Source organism: Pecten maximus, chromosome 18, assembly GCF_902652985.1.
Source record: "Pecten maximus chromosome 18, xPecMax1.1, whole genome shotgun sequence".
Classification (NCBI taxonomy): Eukaryota; Metazoa; Mollusca; class Bivalvia; order Pectinida; family Pectinidae; genus Pecten; species Pecten maximus.
Window position 1 is genome coordinate 13,353,806 of NC_047032.1, and position 27,387 is coordinate 13,381,192.

At 37.1% G+C, this 27,387-nt stretch overlaps 1 protein-coding gene across 3 annotated transcripts in view; it reads right to left on the bottom strand.

The window, feature by feature from the left end:
- Nucleotides 1-2,862: 2,862 nt before the first annotated feature.
- The window catches only part of LOC117317137 (solute carrier organic anion transporter family member 4C1-like), a 54,687-nt gene continuing 30,162 nt past the window's right edge, over nucleotides 2,863-27,387 (bottom strand). For all 3 annotated transcript variants that reach the window (XM_033871937.1, XM_033871936.1, XM_033871935.1), the window contains exons 2-12: nucleotides 24,737-25,103; nucleotides 23,441-23,716; nucleotides 20,914-21,081; nucleotides 20,432-20,534; nucleotides 16,668-16,789; nucleotides 14,944-15,204; nucleotides 13,896-14,091; nucleotides 13,082-13,235; nucleotides 9,803-9,987; nucleotides 6,836-6,900; nucleotides 2,863-6,058 (exon numbers count right to left, since the gene is read on the bottom strand). In XM_033871937.1, the coding sequence (XP_033727828.1) occupies nucleotides 5,730-6,058; nucleotides 6,836-6,900; nucleotides 9,803-9,987; nucleotides 13,082-13,235; nucleotides 13,896-14,091; nucleotides 14,944-15,204; nucleotides 16,668-16,789; nucleotides 20,432-20,534; nucleotides 20,914-21,081; nucleotides 23,441-23,716; nucleotides 24,737-24,983 (2,106 nt within the window). In that variant the 5' untranslated portion in view covers nucleotides 24,984-25,103 and the 3' untranslated portion in view covers nucleotides 2,863-5,729. The remainder of the gene's footprint in view (nucleotides 6,059-6,835; nucleotides 6,901-9,802; nucleotides 9,988-13,081; nucleotides 13,236-13,895; nucleotides 14,092-14,943; nucleotides 15,205-16,667; nucleotides 16,790-20,431; nucleotides 20,535-20,913; nucleotides 21,082-23,440; nucleotides 23,717-24,736; nucleotides 25,104-27,387) is intronic.

The window sequence follows — 27,387 nt, forward strand, 5'->3', positions numbered from 1 at the left end:
ATAGATCCAATTATTCGGCTTTCATTCAATCTTACCTTTGTTTTGCTTTTAACTGCATATCTGCATTTTGCACTTACCGCTACATTGACCAATCACATACTTCATCTTGACCAGTAACGCCACCTGCCGCGTCATATCCAGGGCCAAAAGAATATTATACTGCTATGCCGACAAAGATTATAACCTAGTCCTGCTTTGAATATTTTGGTCAATTATTTTAATCTAGATAGAAACGTACCCTTACGTAACAATTATAGAGATGCGATTATACATTTATTGGAGTAAAATAGTTTAATATCAAGACAGCACATAGATGGGGAAGAAAGGTAACTGTTGAATCTGTTCATATTAACGCATCTCTTACCAACTCCCATAAGAGCTCCCATAATAAGCCGCTCGTACCATATTAATTATTCCTTAGTTTAAGTCCACGTTGATAAAGTGATAGCTTGCAAACACCCTATGTATATCTGGCAAATTTGCACAAAAGTCTTACCGAGAAGTGAGAACAAATGTCTTTGATTAAACAAAAAAAAAAAAAAAAAAACTTCCCCCCCCCCCCCCCCCCAATTTTTTCTTTTAAATTATTTTTAGGCCAATCGAAGAAGCAATATAACCTATAATTGTTTCTCAAAATCGGAGGTGTAATGAGATGTGATGTTCGCTATGTGCTCCAACTATACACCAAGAAAATGTTAAGACTTTTTGAGCAACGATTCTAAATGTTGCCACCACAACAGAGACGCTATCGTCTCGCTTTCACGACTTTTTGTCAGTGAGAGACATGTTTAAGAAAGATGTCTCATTCAAGTCATTTTCCTATATCGCTGAGTGTCTTCGGCAGTATGCTTTAGTGAGGTAGCGCTATAAATTGGAAAAATGTTCCGGACTATCCGAAGGAGATTTAACACGAAAATACCACAGCCTCCCAAAACAGACATACTCACTCATCACATGCATGTATGTCGCACGCACGAGAGGCCGTCATTAAATTACCTTACCTGTTAATAGGGCGTTCAACAATAATAAACCAAACAAAACAAAACCAAACAGGGACATCTGATGGAGCTCCGTTGGAATCTTTATTCCAATTATCATTAATGATAAGTCGTGATATGAATCATTTACCAATCAGATTGCCTCCTTATTTTCGACATCTAACGTAAGATTCTTTAGATGATAATCAAAACATAGAAACACATCTACATTTCGTATTGTTAATGCTGAAAACGTCCATGGCGATTCTCGGGTAAAAGGTCCGACAATTTAATTCGACTAAAAGAAAATATGATGCGAAGTTACTCTCACAAAGTGACTTTTGAACTTAAACTTGCAGAGGATAGAGCATGTTTAAAACAAATGTTCATTAATTAATTCCAGATACGTAACTCGCAAAAATCCTATCTTTAGCGTTCAAGCTGGACGGTAATCTCCCCTGTCAGCGAGGTTGACAGGTGACATTTTATAGGGATGAAAAATAAAGATATTTCCTTTACTTTCAGGTGTTTTGTCCTCAATAAAGTATTGTTAAGAATGTATCTCGTGTTTCATGATTAACCACATCGCGACCAGATATTGACGTCACTATCATGTCGAAGCCGACATTTTTTGTTTTATGCATTTTTAGTCAATCACCCTTTTTACCACAAAATTTTACATATCAATTGGTCCGGATACGTATATGACTAAGGATTTCACCATTGAAAAATGTTGCACGAAGTATCCTGTTTCAAATATCAGTATACATCATTGTCTGGTTCCGATTTATAAAGGACCGTATCATAGATTGACACGTGTTTAGCAGGGTTTACCCGATATTTTCCTCATTCAGTAACTGATGTCACATAACTACTTCACTACTGTATGTCATTTATATTTCGCGTAGGATTTATTTTCACGATAATACGCGAAGAGGTTCAATCGTGAAGTTAAATCCTTCGAAATCATTTGTACGTGAATAACACCTTTAGTAGGAGGCCAAGTTGTCAGTTACCGATATAGTAGTCTTGTGTACTCCATGACCCTAATAACTCATAATAAGTAATTTCTAGATCCGGCCTCGCTAAATCATATATTCGCGAATGTGTTTGAAGAAGTATGAACGCGATATGGAGTATGCGTGCTAAGTCTAAGTGATTTACAGTATTGCTTGCTTTAAACCATGTAAACTCGTTATTAGTGTCGGGATCACCGTTTAAAAGAGAATCAAAGTTACACCTCAATTCAACAAGCTCAACGTTCGTGGCCCTTTCGTCTACGCTCTTTTGAAATGCCGATTAAAGAGTCGAGAAACGGTAGACTACTCCACGTGTCATTTTTATCAATCTACTTGTGGTACCTGAACTATATAGACCGTTGCACAGTATAAAACCATGAAATGACACGCATGATTCCTAGAGATTGAGGAATAGACAACATCCGCCCTAACATAAAATAAAAAAGTTCAAAATGATCACCGATAAATCACGGCATTGTCTCAGATATTTACATTTCACCATATTATAGCATTGATTATATCATAAAATAATAAACAAAACGTTATATCTAATATCATTTTACGAAAGGAGAAAGGTGGGTTTTATTTCTCTGTTGTGAAGAAATTATTCGGCCGAGGCTAAGCAATAACACAGCATATATAGAAAGCAGAGTACAATAGGTGGTTCAGCCTTATCTGACACTTTTAGAGGATAAACCTGCTACATCAACAGATTGGTGACACTTTGTTTTTATAATTTACCACAGTTGCTATTTATAGCTTATAACGTGCCCCGTAGTGTTCAGTTAGGAACTAAGAGATCCGATTCGAAATGATACTGACTGTTCACGTGTGGACAATACAGCAAAAACACGAAAATAAAAAAAACAGTTTGTTCTATTGATTTTATTATTTCATAACGATTTTCTTTTATAAAAATAAGCTCTTTCAAGTTTTGGTTTTGATATTGTCATTTTGAATGCTTCCAACAGTTTTCTGTAGACATTTGATACACATCAATTAACACAATTACGTAAGTATGACGTAAAGAAGAGACAGTAAAGTACAATAACAGAAAATATACAAAATCACATACAGAAAGACATAGGAGTCACAAAAAAGGCCCGCGGGGGTAGCATAAAACAGCAACAGTAGAACTTGAGGTGGCTACAACAGAAAACCGTCAGATAACGAACAACTCTTTCCTACAAAACATTACAGGATTATAATTTATCTAAAGCTATTAAGTAACAAGTGTAATTAATTCACCATTGACAAACTTGTAAATTTTGAACAATTCAACAGAAACATATTTGAAAATATAGTAAATATTTAGTAAACAAAACGATTATTTAAAATATTTGATGAAAATATCACTGAACATAGACAAACACTCTAGATATATATTTGTATATCTACCGATTCTAAACAAAATACATCATGATATCACATTATATCTCTATACAAGGAAGTCATATACCTGTAATGGTAAATTAAACCTATATATATACGTATAAAGCAAAAAGTAGCTCATAAGAGTAAGAACCCTACCTGGCGATAAAACATTGATTTAATGCTGCTATTTATAGTCATTAAAAATCATTGTTACGTTTTGCTGTGCATACATGAGAGTACTATTAAGTCTTCGATATTGACCGAAACTGGGTACAATTGTTTACAATTTTAAAACGACTTCTCCAATAATCGCGTCGAAAAGAAACATTTTCCAAACTGCTGTTGATTTTTGGCAATATGTATATTTTGTTGGTGAACTTACGCACTGAAAGTTAGGGGAATTTTTTCCATATAGTGTAACGCGCCTTGCCTTATTAAGCTGCCTCTTTGGTCTAACAACATACGGTAATGAATTGAAAAATATACTGTAAACCAACTTATTTTAGCGTGCGATTAATTTTCGCAAATTTCGCAGGTGATTAATTCGCAAAAGGCAATCGCCGCGAAAGAGTCTCAATCAAAGCTATATTTGTCATTTTATAAATGTAAATTGCGAAATCTTTAGGCATGAAAACGCAAATTAAGCCGCCGCTAAAATAAGTTGATATCCAGTATCAAGCAGAAAAGTCGGGTATGCTCAAGTAACACAATTTTATATCAGTTTTAAATCAATGCCAGTCTGCAATAACAACAATAATAACAATACATTGATCTGTTCATATTTTCTTAGGATGGTGCCTTAATACCATGCTAAACAAACGCAATTTGACATCAATATTTTAAAACTATAGTCTTTTCTGGAATGTCATTGTTGAAGTCATTAAATCTAAGATGAAGTTCATTAACATAGGCATAGCAATATTAACGGTAGAAACGATATCCAAACCATTGGTTGAAAAATCACACATCCCTTTAGTCAAATGTCAAAATCACTAATACATGCGTATGTATAGACACATAAATCATTACACATTACCAATTGCTACCTTAAACTTGCCGATATTCGGCAATGTATAAAGCCAGAAGCCAACACACTTTACAAACCTTCTAGAGTAAGTTAAATGTGTTTAAAGTATAGAACTTTTAAGTTACAAGGGATCTTTACCAGTGTGCTTAATATTGAGACTTTAATACAAATTGCACTTCTCGATCACGTATTCATACATAATCTATCCCAGAGAGTTTACAGCACCAGACGGGAAAATGAGTAACATTAATCTGTATGAAAATTTTACCTAACATGTAATATCATATGATATTTTAATTGCACAGTTTTCACAAATTCTGATTGGCTGAAGTAAGGTCATATTACAATATCGACCTTATGTGCTAACAAGTTAATCACGATTGACTGTGTGTACATTGACCTGTGAAAAATATCAACCTCGGACTTCGTCCTCCATACATGTACGTGTATTCACATGTCAAAAGATACATGTTTCGGCTCATGAAAAGTCTATAATTGTATAAAGGCATTTGTCATGCAGTATCTATACCGATAATAAACCGGATACAGGGTGTCAACAATATACAACATCAATTTCAGTAGTCGCAAAGAAAGGATTACTGTAAACGTGCATATTTTAGCGGTAATGTAATTTTAGCGCTTTTTGTTTTGAAGCATTCCGCTAAATTGTAATTGTGCTAATTGCTCTCTCTATAATAAAATCGTTTTGGCGCGCCAATTCATAATCCTTTAATATCAAGACATGCGCTAAAATAGGAATACGCCAAATACAGTACGTTTACAGTATTTAAATGTCAGAAATTGAGGATTCAAGAGGCTTCTTTAAAAATTATGCAAGGGGCCAGTCATATGAATCAATGATCATGACTTGTTTTGCATAATATTACATATCCCCGATATTAATTTCGAAAGACTAAATTTCTTTTATTTTGGAAATGCACCGTTTTGAATACTGCTTGATGACTGGTTTTCCTTTATTTAATACAAAAGCTATAAGTTTTCAATTAACAATATCCCACTGCAAGGTCCCTTTTCTATTCATGAAACCGTTATATTGAACAGATAGATATAGGTTCCTACAAAATTAGTGCTTTTGACTTGCGACTCAGCACAAGGAAATAAATCTTTTTTTTTCTGGAATGCTAAACACAATATATAAAACTCGGTTGATATGACAAGCACAAAACGTATACCAATTCAAAAATATATTACATTATACATATTAAGAAACGACATAGCACCAGACGAATATTAAGTCTTTTCATTTGGTCGACAAGTAGGAATATGGTGCTTAAATAAACATTAATAACAGAAGCACCATTCACAGATTTGCTATAACACTGTTACCGTACTGTGTTGATCTAAGATTTCCGATTCACTATTGCTACTATTATCATCTTGTTTTGAGGATTCGGACAATTTCGTCCCGTTAGTTACAACGTAGGAAACTGATTTGTCTATTGGCGGCTTGTATAACTTGTATGCAATGATGAATATAACGCTCGTGGTGACCTTCACTGAAAACAATATTATGAAGAAATTTCGACTGAGTTGAGAATTGTCGTATATCCAACATGACGTATTCTCCCCACATTTCTCCTGCCATACTAGACAGGAACTGTCTATCACGCTACCAAACATGATTGGTCCGGGCACCGTACCTGTGGGAAAGGAAAATAAAGATTAATAAAAATAAAAACAAAATAACTTCAGCATGAAATCCACACAAAATAGAGAGACCAACAACATGAAATAAATACCAATGATGCGTCAGAATACAAAAAATGACAATGAACTTATGTAAGCTCATGTATCATTCATTTATCAAATTTTATTTTTCACTAAATTACAGAGTAACTTAAAACAAGGAAAGAAATGTATATGCTGATTCCACATAATGTCCATATTTCCTTATTTAAACGCAGAAACATAATCGTTTCTCAAAGGCTTGTCACTATTTCTTTCCGTATACTCACAAAATAAAATATTCGTAATGACAAAAGAACAATATAATCGGGGTTTCAATTTAACGAACAATGCGTAACTCCTTATCTTTTTAAATTACAAAGGATATTATGTGTAAGATTGGTCTAACTCAGATTTTACACATAAAGCATACTAATTATCTATTATTTCTCTGCTTTTATTACACATGAATTTGGTTGGCGGGTGCCGTCGATGGGACAGAAGACGCATGCTCTTTCGAAACACCTGGTCCTATTCAGTAAGTATATTCTCAAGGGGTTTCATGTAAATCTAGATTTTGTCCTTGTTTTATCGATTTTGAGTTAGGATTTTATTATTATGTCGGTTGTTTTGATTATTTAGTACATACTGTCGTTTATTGATTTTGAGTTAGGATTTTATTATCATGTCGGTTGTTTTTATTATTTAGTACATACTGTCGTTTAAAACATTTCTGTTCAGGTTTCACTTACCCATTAGTCTCACGACAAACCATTGAATACCAAGAGCAAACGTTCGCTGTTTGTCATGTATACATCTGAAAATAAAGAAATATTGGTTACATACTGTTAAACACAAAAAAAAAAAAAAATTGTTATATAGTATAAGGCATTTGTGAAAGGAATTCAAATGTATCTCTCTGGCAGTTGAGAACTGTTGAAATCATAATATCACCACAGCCACAGTGTTAAGTTGTGGTGACACATTTTAAGCGTGGTATCATATATACAGTAGAATGTGCCAATGTAGCACCTTTCAAAACAGATATAGTTGAGTCTAAATGAAATAAACTGAATCAAACTTCTGTTTAATCCTTCTAATAGGACTCAACAGTGATGTATAAATTGTTGATCAGTGGAGGCGACAAAAAAACCTCGAAAAAAAAGTAGTCAGAAATATAAGATGAGCACAAATTGAAAATAGATTTGTATTATGTTCCTCTTTCTTTTAACATTTTACATTTGTTGAAATAAGCCAATATAAAGTAATAAAATAAATCGTCTTACTTATAAGGTATATAACAGTTCATACTGGAATACACCAGACAGATGTAGTCATGTTATCTTACCAAGAGTGCATTAAATGTAATAGTGTTTCTCTTAGGGATGCCAACCAAAATACAGAAGGCGTAGGGTTCATTAAAATCCCAGAATACCCTTTGAAGTTATGTTTATATGATGAAAACTCAAACTTTTAAAATAGAAGAAATGATTTTCAGGTAGATATGAATTGAAATTCCTACCTCCATAGAGAATGCAATAGCATAGTACGACTGAATTACTATGAGTGGCAAAAGCCATGAAATTTCATGTCTTAAGCCATTTGTGATAAATAAATATATATGCAGCCGTAGAGAATGTTTAATCAATAGATACGAATCATTTTCAATGGTCAATGCAAATATAGACATTCATGTCAAAGGTTTTCAAGGCAGTGCTCTCACGGGTCAAACGAGTCACACGGGGGCCGACGAAGGTATAAAACCAAATATTTGGGTATCGTTTCGTAATGTATGCACATGAACATAAAGACAGAAAAATGACTTCCTCTGCACCGCGTGTTTACCCGTCCTAAAGTGTTCTTTTTATGTCAGTTATTAACACTTACGTATTCTAATCAATACAGAAACACCAGGAAGATTGGCGTGTAGTTCATCTGTTGTCAATATAACCAGGAAGATTGGCGTCTAGTTCATCTGTTGTCAATATAATGCGACCAGGTGGGGTGTCCTGCTGGATGTCTTGGTCAGTATGCTTCAGACAGGTAGCTCAATAAAGTCGGCATCAGATTCGCGATATCACAGGGAACAAATAATACTACACTCAAGCAACTCACACACAGGAGAGACACTAGATAGAACGTTAAACAATACAAAACGAAACCAAGTTTCGCTAAAAACGGGTTTAGTGTCTAGATTGAATGTACTAATAAAACCATCCATCAGAAGATCAATCATTTCTGAGCACTGTCTTTGGATGACCTTTCTGTTATCACAACGTCTAAGAAAGCCAATCAAAAAGCTAGCAAGTCATACATCATGAAATTCAATGATTAGTTCATATTTTAAACAGAATGATATACGATTCCAGCTAGTGTGACGTGACCCTGCCATCGGTACGGCTCTCGTCATTCGTCTCTAAAGTATACTAATCAATAGCCTACCAATCTGTATTCAGCTAAGGGTGACATCCAACGTTTAACGGTGATTATAGCCTTCATCGACATCGGTATAGCTTATCCACAATAACAATGGAGGCATATATGGAAGCGCTGTTTTCGTGCTACTGTCATAAGATAGGTGGGTTGACTTTCATTTTCCGCTATGTGCTAATGTCATCCATCAGCGAGTTTGGTTGTCATTATTTCTCGTTGTCCCGAATAGTAACTGCCCTATTAAATTATAAAGGTTTGCGCACTCACATGTTTCCGAATTATCGAACTTCAATGGATTACCTCGAGGAAATGGCGCTTCGGGGTTATAGCATTATACATAAAAAGAAATCAACCCGATGTTAATTCAGCGCAATAATTTTGGCAAGAAAATGCGTTTAAATAACACTACGGCTAAAATGTGGAGCTCTACCGAATATCAATATCTATCTGTGCTGTGTTTGGTTCTGACACTAACAATTTACATATGTTTATATCGATTTATTTTGTGTATGTAAAACTGATGTCAAACAACTGTCATACAGATTTGTTTTCAATAAATTCAATAATCGACTCCTTCGACAAAATATTCAAGGTCTTCATTTCATTTATCATTGACGTCAACAAAACCCGATCTTTGTACTGGCTTCGCTATATTGATCGCCAACGTCAACAAAAGCGACAATACTGCGTCAACTGATCAGGAGAATATTACGTGGCTTCGGCTTCCGTATTTACAACAAAGCCATTGGTTTAATTACCGGCCTAGCTTGTGAACCTATCGATTGGCAGGGAAGGGCTTTACGGTACTTCATTTCTGTCACGCCAAACGCAATTTTATTCGGTGACATGATTGTGGAATCACGTGACCGTCTGTCTGGATCACATGGACGTTTGTACGGGCCACAGATGAACAGTGCTAACTTTCCAAGCACCATTCGATCAAATATCCGGAACAGATAATTTAGTATCGGTTATTTTTCCGACGAAACCTCATACATATATATTGGTCAAATATTCCGTTCTAATCCGAGATATTAGAATAACGCCAGCTTATATTTTATTTCTGCTGTTTTTCTTTGAAAAAGATCTTTTGGTTATTCTGAAGAAAACAATCTAAACTATTTTCACATAGTCAATATTCGTGACTTTAATGATGGATCAAAGTCATTCATTTGAATGGCAAAGCATACCGGAAGTGTACAAGTACAAGTTGTGTCCAATGATCATTTAATGACCGCCCATTGTTTCGTATTAGTCTTATCGCTATAAGAGATATTTTGTCTTACCTCAGTGTCACTGACAGCGCAGGTGGTGACTGCGCAAACCGGAAGAAGATGGCGAACAGCAAGACCGGAAGGAAAATATAAAGGAGAAGGCACGAATCCTGACACTTGCCGGAAGTGACTGTAGTGGTTATGTTGTCGGGTACGTAACCCTTGTACTGGCTAACACACGTACAGTTGGTGTATTTCTGAAACGAAAACAAATCATACAAACAATGAAATATGTATGTTTGTGGATTATTGTTATATATATATATATATATATATATATACACACATTTGTGTATACATCTGTATTTAGTACCAAAGTAACACTCATTGATAATATACTGTAACATTGTGGTGTCAATAATGAGCGCCTGAGAAAAGTCATGTCGGCGTGTCAGTGGAATAGCATTATAAGATGATACTAAAGTTCATATCATCTACAATGTCCAAAATGTGATGGTAGGACACCAACCAATTACCAACCAAAATAATTGAACCAAAGTATCTTAACGCTCGTCCGGCTTCAAATGTCGGAATTACAAGACAGTTTATTACACATTTTATTACAAAATTCATATACTGTATACGGTGAAAATTTCCTACCTTTATTTACTGTATATGGTGAAACCTTGCTACCTTTATATATACTATATACGATGGAAACGTTGCTACCTTTATTTACTGTATATGGTGAAACCTTGCTCATTTATATACTGTATACGGTGAAACCTTGCTACCTTTATATACTGTATACGGTGAAACCTTGCAACCTTTATATACTGTATACGGTGAAACCTTGCTACCTTTATATACTGTATACGGTGAAACATTGCTACCTTTATATACTGTATATGGTGAAACCTTGCTACCTTTATAAACTGTATACGGTGAAACCTTGCTACCTTTATATACTGTATACGGTGAAACCTTGCTACCTTTATATATACTGTATATGGTGAAACCTTGCTACCTTTATATACTGTATACGGTGAAACCTTGCTACCTTTATATACTATATACGATGGAAACCTTGCCACCTTTATATACTGTATATGGTGAAACCTTGTTACCTTTATATACTGTATACGGTGAAACCTTGCTACCTTTATATACTGTATACGGTGAAACCTTGCCACATTTATATACGGTATACGGTGAAACCTTGCTACCTTTATATATACTGTATACGGTGAAACCTTGCTACCTTTATAAAAACTGTATATGGTGAAACCTTGCTACCTTTATATACTGTATACGGTGAAACCTTGCTACCTTTATATACTGTATACGGTGAAACCTTGCTACCTTTATATACTGTATATGGTGAAACCTTGCTACCTTTATATACTGTATACGGTGAAATCTTGCTACCTTTATATACTGTATATGGTGAAACCGTGCTACCTTTATATACTGTATACGGTGAAACCGTGCTACCTTTATATACTGTATACGGTGAAACCGTGCTACCTTTATATACTGTATATGGTGAAACCTTGCTACCTTTATATACTGTATCCGGTGAAACCTTGCTACCTTTATATATACTGTATATGGTGAAACCTTAAGCTTGCTACTTTTATATACTGTATACGGTGAAACCGTGCTACCTTTATATACTGTATACGGTGAAATCTTGCTACCATTATATATACTGTATACGGTGAAACCTTGCTACCTTTATATATACTGTACACGGTGAAACCGTGCTACCTTTATATACTGTATACGGTGAAACCGTGCTACCTTTATATACTGTATACGGTGAAACCGTGCTACCTTTATATACTGTATATGGTGAAACCTTGCTACCTTTATATACTGTATACGGTGAAACATTGTTACCTTTATATACTGTATATGGTGAAACCTTGTTACCTTTATATATACTGTATACGGTGAAACCTTGCTACCTTTATATGTACTGTATATGGTGAAACCTTGCCACCTTTATATACTGTATATGGTGAAACCTTGCTACCTTTATATACTGTATACGGTGAAACCTTGCCACCTTTATATACTGTATATGGTGAAACCTTGCTACCTTTATATACTGTATACGGTGAAACCTTGCCACCTTTATATACTGTATATGGTGAAACCTTGCTACCTTTATATACTGTATACGGTGAAACCTTGCTACCTTTATATACTGTATACGGTGAAACCTTGCCACCTTTATATACTGTATACGGTGAAACCTTGCTACCTTTATAAAAACTGTATATGGTGAAACCTTGCTACCTTTATATACTGTATACGGTGAAACCTTGCTATCTTTATATACTGTATATGGTGAAACCTTGCTACCTTTATATACTGTATACGGGGAAACCTTGCCACCTTTATATACTGTATATGGTGAAACCTTGTTACCTTTATATACTGTATATGGTGAAACCTTGCTATCTTTATATACTGTATATGGTGAAACCTTGCTACCTTTATATACTGTATACGATGAAACCTTGCCACCTTTATATACTGTATATGGTGAAACCTTGCTACCTTTATATACTGTATACGGTGAAACCTTGCTACCTTTATATATACTGTATATGGTGAAACCTTGCTACCTTTATATACTGTATACGGTGAAACCTTGCTACCTTTATATACTGTATATGGTGAAACCTTGCTATCATTATATACTATATATGGTGAAACCTTGCGACCATTATATACTATATATGGTGAAACCTTGCTACCTTGATATATACTGTATATGGTGAAACCTTGCTACCTTTATATACTGTATACGGTGAAACCTTGCTACCTTTATATACTGTATACGGTGAAACCTTGCTACCTTTATATACTGTATATGGTGAAACCTTGCTATCATTATATACTATATATGGTGAAACCTTGCTACCTTTATATACTATATGGTGAAACCTTGCTACATTTATATACGGTATATGGTGAAACCTTTAAAAGCTCAATAAGTAGAGTAAATCTGAACAAACAGCTATTACTTATTACTCAAGCTAAAAATGGAAAAGTGTAATTGCCTAATTTAACACTAGGCAAAATGATGAATTTGAAAAAAGGGTGCAAAAGGCCGGTCAAATAGTTTCCTGTTTCCCGTCGGTGTTAATTTTCGATTTCGGATGTCTATTTATACATTAGTTGAGTGCATGCCATTATTTGTACGTTAGTGGCCAAAAACTGTCAACAATGGCATTTACAGAATATCCACTTCACTGTTTATGATAGGGAATGGCAGATTATGTAAAACTGAAACCGATAAAAACATGTCACCCTTATAAATTAATGCATGCCACCTACCGATCTGTCGGCGTTGTGACCATGGCAACCTGCATGACAGGGAGAGAAGTACTGGACATGCTGGTCACTGCATACGGGTTGGTAAAACTCCGACGAACAGGAACAGTTCGAGTTACATGACAGTGATTGTAGGTTCGGAAGATCCTCGGAATAGCTGGGGGAATAAATCCAAACATCATAATAATATCCATATACAATTCAAGACTTGGTTCTTAAAATATATAGAACAACAAAATGTATAACAAATGGACGACAGTAATTTAAACAAATGTTGTTGTTTGTATTATTGTTATATTATTGTTTCATGGGCTACCCACGAAAATTTGTACCCACGAAATAATTTGCAGGCTCTGAATCACGGGAAGAAAGTACACCCAACAAGTCATGTTATACAGTAACATCGTAGGTTATCCATTGGTTGGCTAATTGGTCAAAATAATCTTAACTAAGAATATGAAACAGAATTTCCTATGGGATTAAAATGCAATTAAATGTGGAATGTAAAATTACAATAGATAGATTCCAATTGTGACATATTGTCAGATTGTGATGAAATTGACATAAATGTTCTCCTTCATAAACTACAACGCAAATATTACATTATCCTCCTTTATCATTCTTTAAAAATAAGGCCAGGAATATCATTATACAGAATACGTATTTTACATGTTTAAAGTGTTTTACTCAGAATACATTCCACAACATTTTATAATGACAACATATTAATATGAATATTGATACTTGAATTTTTTTTTGAGAAAAAAATGGATCTTTGTATAACTCTTATGATTGCTCAGACATCTTGTCTAGTTACCTTGTGGAATATTGAGAACTGACTCCAACTATTGTTTCTTGTTCACATCGGATCCATACACAAAAATCGAGGATGGCTGCTACAAGGCAGACGACGATGATGAGACGCAGCATTCCTCTAACTTTCAGATTGAGACGTTTACATAAGTAGCCGCTAATTAGCTGACCCCCAGCAGCCCCAGGAACTGCTACAATACCTGCCAACGAAGAAAAGAATAATAGACTTTTATATTGGATTTTAAGAAATGATGGCCATTTTGTTTTATCTTTCTGTAGACTGAAATGGATTTCCTAAAGAAATTTCTTAAGTGATATTTTTAATATGTGGTTGGCGTTTTATTTGAAATATCTGATATTGACATTTTTGGAACTTTCTAAAGGTTCCCTTCCACCTCTTAGGTGTCTACATTTTAGGCGCTTGGTATCACTGACGAGTCTTTACAGGTCAAAACAACTGGAAGATGCGGATGGATTTCTGCCTGGATTTACAGTATCTAAAATGATAAATGTCCTTCGTTTTGTAGATCTTAAAGCATTGATCGTCTGCGTCTAGCATAAATGAAATCGAAATATGATAATATATATATACTATATTTGACGTATCACCTATCTCAGTTGTCAAGGTTACTTACTAGACCACTACCACGTGATACCGTAAAATGACAAACTATACCATGAAGACATAATTGTGGTACATAGGGAACAACCAACCAATTGTTTTTCCATAAACTTTAATGTTAACGTTTTGGAGTAAATCATTAAAATCCTTTAATTCAATAGGGTAATTATGGTTTATAAGAAAAGTTTAGGGTCTCATATAACACTCATTAAAAACAGTTGGGTCATTCAGCTCAAATTTTTTTCCAGGGTAGCAATTTTGAAAATGGACAGTAACCTATCAGGCCACATATCTATGTTGTTACTTCATAACATACTGGCCAATCAGTGGCTGCCAGACATTTTATCCCTGGCTCAAATATCTATACACAGGGGATGTTTCAAAAGTCTATTTTTTTTCAATGGGTTGGTTGGTCCCAGTACGTACTCACCGCCCAGTATAGATGCCCAGGCGGCAGTGGTACCAAACTGGTTCTGAATTAGTTTGGGCATGAATGTAGAAAAACCAGAAGTCGTCAGGCCCTCAGCAGCCCCTGCTAGCGTAATCAACGTGAATGCTGGATTCGTCAGCAGGATCCAGAAGGAACGTGGAAGGTCCCGCAGGGAACTACCAATCTCTTTATTACTCTTGGAATCAATCACGTGATCATTATGCATCTGTGATACTCGTGTATCCCTTACTTTTTTGGCGGCTGAAATTGACATCAAACATTATTTACAACAATATTAAGCTCCCCATCTGTTTATAAAATCTACATTTATACTTTGAAAAACAGCTTGTTATAATGATTCATAAAGGTAATAGTTATGAAACCTATATATTCAACTCAATAACAAAATAGTGTGCCCGTCAAACGATGGTACAATACAATTGTTTACATAGTCCTAGAACCGTTATAAAATTCTATCTTCTAGAGGTCCACTGTGAACAATTTAAAACTGGCACTCTGATATTTAATTAAAGGATTAATTGTCGTTTAGAAGTAAATTGTTTATTGATCAACATAATCTACGGAACAGAGGAATGACAAAAATAAAATGGCGGCTGTTTTAATCGGGTACTGAAATGACAGAGCAGGAACCTCGATACCGTATGATGTGCTTTTCATCAATCTATAAGAGGTGGAAAAGTCTGGGAATTGAAAAAATAATGTTCAATAGAAACTATTGGAATGCCGTGACCTTTAACCTTTAGGCATTCACGATGTATCATATGTTACAGTATTGTATTAATGGACCATCAACTAATGGAAGAACGAATTACCGAGGAATAAATTGAACTGCAATTTACACTAAGTATTCCAAGCTTCTACGCCCAGCTGAGTAAGTGGCTAGCGGCATAAAGTAAAGTAATTACAGGAATAACTGGCGTAACAAATGTGTGATCAACAGACAATCAATGACACGCTCCTGGATCTGATAATATTTGTATATAATACCTCGCTATAGTGTCAACACACTCTCCTGGATCTGATAAAATCTGTGTGTAATACTTATACGTAGTGTTAATAATAACTGTATCAGAGTTGGAACGTAGCATAGAGATGGGGGACTCGGGACAGGAAGATGTGTATAGGATATGGCATGCGCTGTACGTATTATATAAGAAACGAAAAAACAAATCCTTGACCTTCACATCTGTTGGGAGTCACAAGCATGTATGAACGGATGTGCATGCACGTGTGATCATTTCAGCACTAAGCTGTTCTTAGTTTGGTTAAACTACCAACTTTACCATGACAATCCGCAATTGTAAGAAATATGTATCGTTAAGGGACCTTTCAGAAAAAATAGCAAAAAAAAACAAAAAAAAAACAATAAACAAACAAACAAAAAACAACGAAAAACAACCAAAAACAAAAACTTAAACAAAAAGATCAATGCTGCTTCCTGTACGTATATTTTTTCAGAGTTAGATACATAACCCGGTACAGATATCGAGTCAAAGAAAGTGACTAAGACATATTATTCGAAACAATTTATCACAGAAGAAAGTAAAACAAAGTAAAGAGTGCTATGACATGTCCTTCTAGGAACGTATGACGTGTGACAAAAATGTTGAATGATTGGACTTTCAAGAATTAGGTGGGCGCGTGAAACTAACGTAATCTGAAGTATATTGGCGATGAGTGTGCGTTACACATGTCATACTTACCAGGTAGCTCTACGCCGTAAGCGGCCATGGGAATAGCCACTGACACCATGACCAGTGAGGCTACCAGGAAACCCACCCACCATGCTCCAACCCATCTGGGGTCACCTGGGGTCAGGTTACCGCTACAATCGTCAATTGTCACATTATGCAAATAAAGTTCAAAGGTGGTAATATACAATTAAATAATATCTCTGGTACAACTTAAAGTAATATGCGGTAACATTTTACAAGTAGCTCAAAAATAGTTGTTTTATCTACATAATTGGATAAAATTTTATGTAAACATAGCTAATCGTACTAAAACAAAGGGTCGAAGGTCGAAGTTCAAAGGTAGCGTTTTGTAAATAACACCACCCCGTATCCATTCTAAAACATGTATAAGTCTACTCTGCTAAAACAACGTCAAAGGGTCGCTTGGTACATACAAAAACAGAGGACATCGACATGTTAAAGAAATCGTTATTCTTAAAACAAACAGGTTAAATATGACCAAAAATTTTAATCTGCATGGACACTCCTAATCAACAAACACAAAACAAAAACCTTGGCCAGTATTAATGATATCGTACTTATGCTCACATACACGTTTTCTACTCGGACTCAAAAACGCTTGGTTATAATTCTGGCATCTGATGTCTTTTTTTTTTATTTCAATGACATGAAGGAATTTCAGAAAGACCTCAAGAGAAATGTGATTTTCGGTGTTTATGTTTTCCTTTTAAACTGCTATTTCATGATTTAAGCGAGTTTAAGAAGGTAAGGTTGAACACAGATTCATGCTTGAGAAGTAGAATGGTTTCATGAGCACAGGGTCCAGATGTTCCGGGAGGGTAAGTTTCATCGACGACAAGTGTTCATGCTTGAAATGAGAAACTGAGCGGCGACAACTAAACACCGGACTTATCACCGAGCATCGAACTTCATACCGCACAAGGTCAAAGGTAACATTATCCAAATAATTCATAAATGGAAATATCTATTTTACAACAAATTGTATAAACTTAAATCAATCTCGCTTGTTGGCCCGGATTGAAGCACGCTTATGTCTTATTGTGGAGGGGTTGGATATGAGTATTTTTAATCTTTAGAACTTGATCAACAAGAGGCCCTGAGTGCCTGCATCGCTCAACTGGAAATCTCAGTAATCATAGCAAAATAGCAAAAAGTTTTCTATTTCAACTATTTGCCATCTTTTGAACTGCCTCTTCCAACATTGGTTCAATAAACAGGTGAACCAAACACTGTCATACGTGAAAAAGGATTCTAAAGTTGATTTTCTGTTTTTGTTTTCTTCTATACTTCCCTTATTGGGCCCCTCTTCTCCTCCCCCATGAGTTCCTTCGATTACTTCGTTTATACAATATTAGATATCATGTGACCAATAATGCTCCCGGCTTGGTTAAGTTTTTGGTTTATTTTTGTTTAACGTCATATTAACAGCCAGAGTCATTTAAGGACGTGCCTGGTTTTGGAAGTGGAGGAAAGCCGGAGACACCGGAGAAAAACCGCCGACCTACGGTCAGTAATAGGCAACTGTCCCACGTGGGTTTCGAACTCGCAACCCAGAGGTGGAGGGCTAGTAATAAAGTGTCGGGACACCTAAGCCACTCGGCCACCGCGGCCCCCAAGGCTCCAGGCCCAATTTCATCAAAATCCATTCAGGCGTTCAGGACTAGTAGGGATTTAAATGATTTAACTCTGTTTCCCCTATTGGTCCAAAGCCCATCATGCCCCAAGGGAGCCACACCCTCCGTTTATTCAACATTAGTTCTCCTTTGCCCAATACTGCTCCTGGACAAATTTTTATCAAAATCCATTCAGGCGTCCAGGACTAGTAGGGGTTTAAAGGATTTACCTCAATTTCCCCTATTAGGCCCCACCTCTCCAGCCCCATTGGAGCCACATCCTCCGTTTATACAACATAAAATTTCCTTTGCCTAATAATGTTCCAGACCAAATTTCATAAAAATCCGTTCAGTGATTCAGGACTAGTAGGGATTTAAAGGAAATCATGACGGACGACGGTCGACAGACGACAGCCGACGGACGACGGACGACGCACCATGGAATAAGCTCACCGGTCCTTTGGACCAGGTGAGCTAAAAACGTCTTTTTTTATATCACATGTAATATGTTAAACGAGGAACATGATTACGTTGTTTATGATAATTATTTGATATATATGGTCATTTGGCCATGAAGTCTTCCACACCGGGCTGAGTCAGCTGGTATATGTAAATACATGAATGTATATGCATTTTTTAGAAATAAATATGACACTAAATGTTAAACGAGGAATATATTTAGATTGCTTTATTAAATCATATATATATATATATATATATATAATATAAGGTCATTCGGACATGTGCTTGTAACACACTTAACAATCTAAATTTGCCCTAGTAGGCATACATGTTAGCATGAGGTAGCTGACCCACTTCCGCGAGTTCAGGTTCCGAGAACTGCCTTCATATGCCACGTCATGGGAAACTCATTAAAATAGGATTGTACTTAAAACATGTTAAATAAGCTATTTATTAGGAATCGGATACCCGGGACATAAAGAGTTATATGGAATGGACACTGCTATATGTAGGACTCATGGAGTTCGTTATCACGCATTGGTATCAAAGTTACCTACTAAAGCCGTATGTTTAATTAACACAATCTCACTATTATTCAAAACATGAATGCAGTTATTTGTTTTAATGGCCAAAATTTCAACGGCGCAATAGTCTTATACTTTCCCATTATGTTAAGATTGCAACATCAAGGTACAGTTTAGATGTTAGTGAAAACTTGTTTGTATGTTAAACACGAGAAATTCAGGTGCATTTGAATAGCTAGGGTCATTTTCAGGCGGGTTATCCCTGTAGTAGTTGGTGACTATACTGGAGTCCACGACAGTACAGACCGGCCCCGTTGCTCAGCTTCCCGAGAAAAAACAACCCGACATGTGTAGGGAGCGTCAACCGTTTTACCTCAGATCTTTACCTGAGATGACGTGGCCGGCGCTCTAACCTCCTGAGCTATCGCAGCCGTTAGACATTTCAGTGTGTTACACTAATAAGTACACATCTTTGGATCTTAGCTACTGAAAAGGTATAATCCCCCAAATAAGCTACACACTTTTCGCCTTGTTGTGATATTTGTAATTTTACAATTGAGCCTTTTATAGCTAGTAAGGATAAGTCGTTTAAAGATTTGAACACATTTTACTTCTGTGATCTTGAAAGTAGGTCATGGTCATTCCTTTGAACAAACGCTGTAGCCCTTCATTTTAGCATACCACTGGCCTATTAATATATCCCCGGGCCTGTTGCGAACTTGTTGTTTACAACAGACGACCGACAGCGCCGGACGAGATGTGGTCGTATTTGGTAATCTAGAATCGAAGACGAAGGAGATATCGATGATGGGTGTTTTAGAACGGTGATATCTTTGTGTTTGCCTCTGTGTGGTAGCGCTGAAATGTTGTTTCGTTCCTCACAATACTGAGCGTACAGGAGAAGTTGCAATATGTCTCGGCCAGATGACATAATCCAAAGCCTTTCTCGCAGACGCGAACGCCAAACAAAGTGTGCCAGGGTCAAGAGAAGAGCGGCGTTTCCATAGTAATAACAGGTGCGATTTTGGGTTGAATTTAAGTAATAAAGGTGCAAAAATATGGATAAAAGACATGCATGGATTTAAATCAAAATGAAAAGAAGAAGAGCGTGCATAAACTGTGAAGAAACCAAGGACAAAATAGCACAGGTTACCTGTTACCTGCTGGCTCATTGAAATCCACGTATACGTTCAGCATCTGACCTCCGAAGATGTATCCCAGGGCGGGACCGAAGGTAGCGAAGGAGTAAAATATACCTGTAAATAATCATAAAGCGTGGACCGAGAGTGTAGTAGATGTCACATCCATTATAACAACTCCCACTTAGATTAGGGACATGTTCGTGTATATTTTTATTTTTTTCGTGTTTCAAGACTTTTATTTATGCCAGCGTCAATTTAAAAAGCAATAACCAAGCAAATCTGATGATGTTAAATATAATCTTAAAAATAGCATGCTGATTCTTTGTTAAAATACGTGAGAGTCAAACATTTTCATAAATTCAAAGTCAGAAATGGGTCGAATACGTCCACATTCGATAGGATATATTACACGTATGCAACAAATCAGAATCAGACATCTCAATCAGTTTCACAACATTGATAAAATTCTGCTAAAGTTGGATAAAATCCTTACCAATATACATGGGAGACGAAGTTGCTGGCACGCTGTCGTCCATTAAGGACACGCCCACAATATAAAGTGTGGTTCCGCCCACTCCATGTAAGGCCTGTCCCAGAAGGAATACGTAGAGATAGTTCTGCAAGCTCTCATCCATGTTGCAAGTGTCAGCCTCCACTATTTCTGTAAGCACATCATTTGCATATATTCTTATCTGTATAATAATGATTGTTTTTTTTTCTGTTTTAGGGGTTTAACGTCCTCGTAACAGCCAGGGTCATATGAGGACGAGTGTCAAGGTCACACCAACAGCCAAGGTTATATGAGGATGGGTGTCAAGGTCACACCAACAGCCAAGGTTATATGAGGATGGGTGTCAAGGTCACACCAACAGCCAGGGTCATATGAGGACGAGTGTCAAGGTCACACCAACAACCAAGGTCATATGAGGACGAGTGTCAAGGTCACACCAACAGCCAAGGTTATATGAGGATGGGTGTCAAGGTCACACCAACAGCCAAGGTCATATGAGGATGGGTGTCAAGGAGACACCAACAGCCAGGGTCATATGAGGACGAGTGTCAAGGTCACACCAACAGCCAAGGTCATTTGAGGATGAGTGTTAAGGTGACACCAACATCCAGTGTCATATGAGGATGGGCGTCAAGGTGACACCAACAGCCATGGTCATATGAGGATGGGCGTCAAGGAGACACCAACAGCCAGGGTCATATAAGGATGGGCGTCACGGAGACACCTACAGCCAGTGTCATATGAGGATGAGTGTCAAGGAGACGCCAACAGCCAGGGTCATATGAGGACGAGTGTCACGGAGACACCAACAGCCAAGGTCATATGAGGATGAGTGTCAAGGAGACACCAACAGCCAGGGTCATATGAGGATTGGCGTCAAGGTCACACCAACAACCAAGGTCATATGAGGATGGGTGTCAAGGTCACACCAATAGCCAAGGTCATATGAGGATGAGTGTCAAGGTGACACCAACATCCAAGGTCATATGAGGATGAGTGTCAAGGTGACACCAACATCCAAGGTCATATGAAGATGAGTATCAATGTCACACCAACAGCCAAGGTTATATGAGGATGGGTGTCAAGGTCACACCAATAGCCAAGGTCATATGAGGATGAGTGTCAAGGTGACACCAACATCCAGTGTCATATGAGGATTGGCGTCAAGGTCACACCAACAACCAAGGTCATATGAGGATGGGTGTCAAGGAGACACCAACAGCCAGGGTCATATGAGGACGAGTGTCAAAGTGACACCAACATCCAGTGTCATATGAGGATGGGCGTCAAGGTGACACCAACAGCCATGGCCATATGAGGATGGGCGTCAAGGAGACACCAACAGCCAAGGTCATATGAAGGTGAGTGTCAAGGAGACACCAACAGCCAGGGTCATATGAGGATAAGTGTCAATGTCACACCAACAGCCAAGGTTTAATGAGGATGGGTGTCAAGGTCACAACAATATCCAAGGTCATATGAGGATGAGTGTGAAGGTGACACCAACATCCAGTGTCATATGAGGATGGGCGTCAAGGTGACACCAACAGCCAAGGTCATATGAGGATGGGTGTCAAGGAGACACCAACAGCCAGGGTCATATGAGGACGAGTGTCAAGGTGACACCAACAGCCAGGGTCATATGAGGACGAGTGTCAAGGTGACACCAACAGCCAGGGTCATATGAGGACGAGTGTCAAGGTGACACCAACAGCCAGGGTCATATGAGGACGAGTGTCAAGGTGACACCAACAGCCAGGGTCATATGAGGACGAGTGTCAAGGTGACACCAACAGCCAGGGTCATATCTATGATAAAGCATAGAAAGACAGAACAGGGAGGAATGAAAACAAACATTTAAAATACCCTTAGTGGCAATGAGGACAGACCATCTATTTTGGCCTCTTTATTTTCCCCTTTAAATAGAAGACACGATTCTTCAGGAGGACATCTTCAGTCACCTTCTACAATAAACATGAAGTAGGACACAGCGGGCCTTATGTCTCCTGAATAGAAGACAAAGGAGAAACCATCTCCAAACTCTGTGGGGGTTGGTTTTGGTTTGGTTTTATTTTGTTTAACGTCATATTAACAGCCAGAGTCATTTAAGGACGTGCCAGGTTTGGAGGTGGAGAAAAGCCGGAGTACCCGGAGAAAAACCACTGGCCTACGGTCAGTACCTGGCAACTGCCCAACTTAGGTTTCGAACTCGCAAACCAGGTGGAGGGTTAGTAATGAAGTGCCGGGACACCTTAACCACTCGGCCAACGCGACCCCTCTTGACTCCCTGCAGGGAGGGGGAGGGGATAAATAATAACGCTCTAAAATCAAAGTGAAGGAATGGGCTTAATACAAAGATTTTCTCTTTAATAATATTTTATTGTAAATTTATTAAATAGACGCCTATTTCTGATATATAAACAGTGAAGAAACTAATGTAGCTAAGTAATTAGTAGTTATAGATTATAATTAGTGAGAATGGGGACATTCCTTATCAAGCATAACTCACCACTACAAGTTCCCCGGATATTTTCGCCCCAAAGATACAGTCCATTAGTGAAGTGAGGTAACGTCATCACGAATGATCCTATCGCCATACTGCCGGCCGCTAACGACAGAAACTTCGGCTTGTTCCGTCCAGACCCGAAGTGGCTGATGATCAGTCCGACGATAGCTGCGGACACATCGTAGGCACTCGAGATGCTGCCGACTTTTGAACTTGGTAGACCAAAGCGTCGCTCGATACTTGTCGTATTTACATTGTTTATACCATTTACAACAAAACCTGAAAAGAAAGACCAGCTATGAATAGAAATACCCTAACAATAACATGCCAAAGTCAGATGACGCGTCAGGCAAGCATTTCTGAAACACGATTAAAACTGGATAAAACAACAATAAACATTTACACGTTCATGTTGACCACCCGTTGACAATACTAGATAGAGAAACAGTTCTCCATTTGGACCAGTGAGTCTTCCCAACCCTTATGTGTCAACTTCATATGTTGTTTACGTTATTTTGTCAATAACTTATGGATAACAGAACCGTGTAGTTTAAAGTTAGATAAAAGGTCATTCCGCCGTTGACGGTAAATGTACGTTAGTAAGTAAACTACCAGTCTTTATTTGCAAGAAGCATTACTTCCTCTGTGCCCAAGGACATTATGTATATATTGAAACTATCAATACACAATATTGCCCTGTGCTTTTACAGGGACATTATTCGGTAAAGAGTTACATAGAATTTGATATATGGTTTGGTGTATTAAAATACTACAAAATACTATTATGTAATTCAAGAATTGTCCGGATCCCTATCTAGTCCCGCCGCGCGGAATGATCTTTAGAAATAAAACGTTCTGCTACAGTAGTTATGGCCGCATGCCATGACACATTCGGCTAACCTCGGCCGATTCCGGTACCCTTCATATGGAGTTACGGAATCGGCCGAGATGTGACGAGTGGCCATGACAGCCTGATATGTGATTTGTTCTCGTGGTCGAATATACAACGCACGGAGTTTGTGACAAATGAAGTTACAAGGTTCGAATATTTAACAAGAAGAACTGTTGACGTCACATTGCGATCACTTAAACAGGCGAGAATTGTGATGCATGGAAAATAACTCTTGACATTTAACTTGAAAGTTATAATCTTCCTCTACCTCTTTAGAATGACCTTCTTGACATGCCCATGCAATACAGGTTCCGACATTATATTCTGAAATAACTTTTAACGGTTACTCGTAACAGATGTAAAACAAAAATCACAGAAAATGAAATGACAATGTTCTTACTACATACCTTGAATGAAAGCAAAGAATGAAAGAAAAGCTAGCAGACATTTAGGGTTGTTAAATCTCTGTAACACGTCCGGTTTATAGGGTCCAAATCCACATCGAACGTCAGGATCTTCTAAAGACAATGAGCGACTCACTTCTACTTTACGGGTGGATTTCACAGAATTATTTTTCTCTTCAAGGTTTGGTCTACCATTCTGCTCCCATGGATCTGAATCTGTCTCAGATACTCGCTTGTCATGTTTCTCCATCTCTGCTATTGGTGACGCTTCGTCAAAGACGTCGTCGAGGAGCTCGCTTCCAATGAATGTCAGTGGCTGGAGCTCGCTGCCGTCATTGGCATCTTTTAATGAAGACCGACTCGTTTTCTTCTGAAAGTTAGATAAAGAATGTGATGAAAATCTCAGAATTTATACGATCTGTAATTCAGCACTATCCGTGATACAAACACTCTGCGCGAGTTTGTCAAATGGCTAAAATTAAAAGGGCAATTGTTCAATTATTTCATCCCGAATGCTTTCGTCAATAGCAATTCTCGGTTGAAGTTTGTACCGGCAAGTTAAACAATCAAGATCATTTTATGAAATGTCAGCGAAGCTAGCGTAATTTTATATGTCAAAACAAGTAACTATCAACAGGAGCATGGAGTGTCACTGCGGGAACGCGCGTTGATATACTTCGTATTAAGTGTCCGAACCCAGATAAGTGAAAGTCTTTAACTTTAAATATATGTGTTTAGAATATAATTATTGAATAGAATATCTCGTCCAACAACAACAACAATTGCAGTACGCACTTATATCGTGTAGTAGTCAGCCTCTGTCCGTTGACTACACATTATCACGATTTGATTCCAATTTTATGCGAGATTAAATGATTTTAAGAACTTTTAATCATTAAGCAAGCATATGGCTGCCCTAAATGGAAAATGACTGACGTGTTTTATGAATAGCGCATTAAATCAAATAAAAACCCAAGATACCTTATAAATACAAGATCGTGCTTTTAATATTGATGACGGGATACGTGGGAATGTCTTTCATAGTTTACTATTTTATGTAATCATTATACAATTACATTGATCAGTATTGCTAAAACGATCTGTTTTATATCATAATAATGAGCATATACAGGTGATGCTAACACTTTAAGGAAGAGAGCTGGCATTTGCTACGCCTGTTGCCTTATTCCTTTGTTTACCTATTATGGACGATTGGTGAGGTCAATCGCCCGAGATAAATATTTTAAATTCTACAAGGTCAATATAAAACCATATTGACCGAATAAAAGTTCTTTGGTTTTTATATCTAAAAATAAACATCAGGTTAATATTTCAAAATATAAACCCGCGCATGACCATGTTTCTTAGCCAATAAGAATTGAATAGAGGAGTCAATTGCATGAAAATCGTTTTCATGACATATCATCAACAAACTGTATACCTGTGTTTATTTATTAAATCACAATATGAATATTAACAGAAGAAACCGCATTCATGCCACGCGACTATGGACACAATCAAACGCGTCATTCATAGCATGTACAACAACAATGAAACAAGTCATAACAACTTATAAATAATAATGTCTAAATATAGTAATCATTCTCGATGGTCTGGATTGAAGTATGAGAGGATCTTAATAATATGGGAGAAAATTGGGTACTCAGAGAAACCCCACATGATCTGGCAGGCGATTCCATAGCTTTTAACGTCCGGTCTGGGAATCGAACCCCGACCGTCTATGTGAAAGGCGAGTATCTTACCACTACGCCACCCGAACATGTATCATAAAGTTTGGTAAAAGCTATAATCAGTCGAAACCAGTGTTATAGACGGACTAACTACCCATGTACTGTAGATTTTAGCCCGACTTTCCTCTGGCCCTGACACCATGTCTGGTGTAGACTTAGTGTGAGGGCCAGATAAAACTCGGGCTACATAGATATATACCATTTATACATTATGCTCTGTATCTATTACTTATGGTACAGGGAGCTGGTGACCTGTATGTACTTTGAGTGTGATAACTTCTGACCGCGGACTTCACGTCCTAGAGGATTGTCGTTATCTTGTAATTGTGAGGCATATTCAGAATGCAAAAACATATAATCATATTTTTCGATTATCTAACACATAACATTTACCGAATTGTTAGAGATCATGTTGACAATACACATATTTTTTAACCTGTTTTAAGCCTTTTTTTCATTATTGTTGTTTTTCGTTTTTGTTTTTATTAGTCATTTATTTTTGTTTATTTGTTAGTGTTTTTATTATTTATATTTATATTTACATTTATATTTGGCCTCTAGCATCACTGACGCGTCATATATACCCATCTATATGAAAGTATTATATTTTATTTTATTATCACTTATAGACTTGCTCAAGTCCTGTATAAGGTCCGTGTGTGTAAGCGGCATCATATACCATCATCTACAAACAACGGACGTGCGTGTGTGTTTTGTGTGTGTATGTGTAAATCACACGTTTGTGACGTAGTAAGATTTATGTTCACGCCACGCGCCTTCTTTTCAGACAACAACACATAATAACCAGCCTGGCAGGTCCCTGAATAGGCCACAAAACAAAATATAGGTTTCATGTCTTTAGTCTGGTTTCAAAGACGTCTGTAAGACTTCCTCATTTTTTGT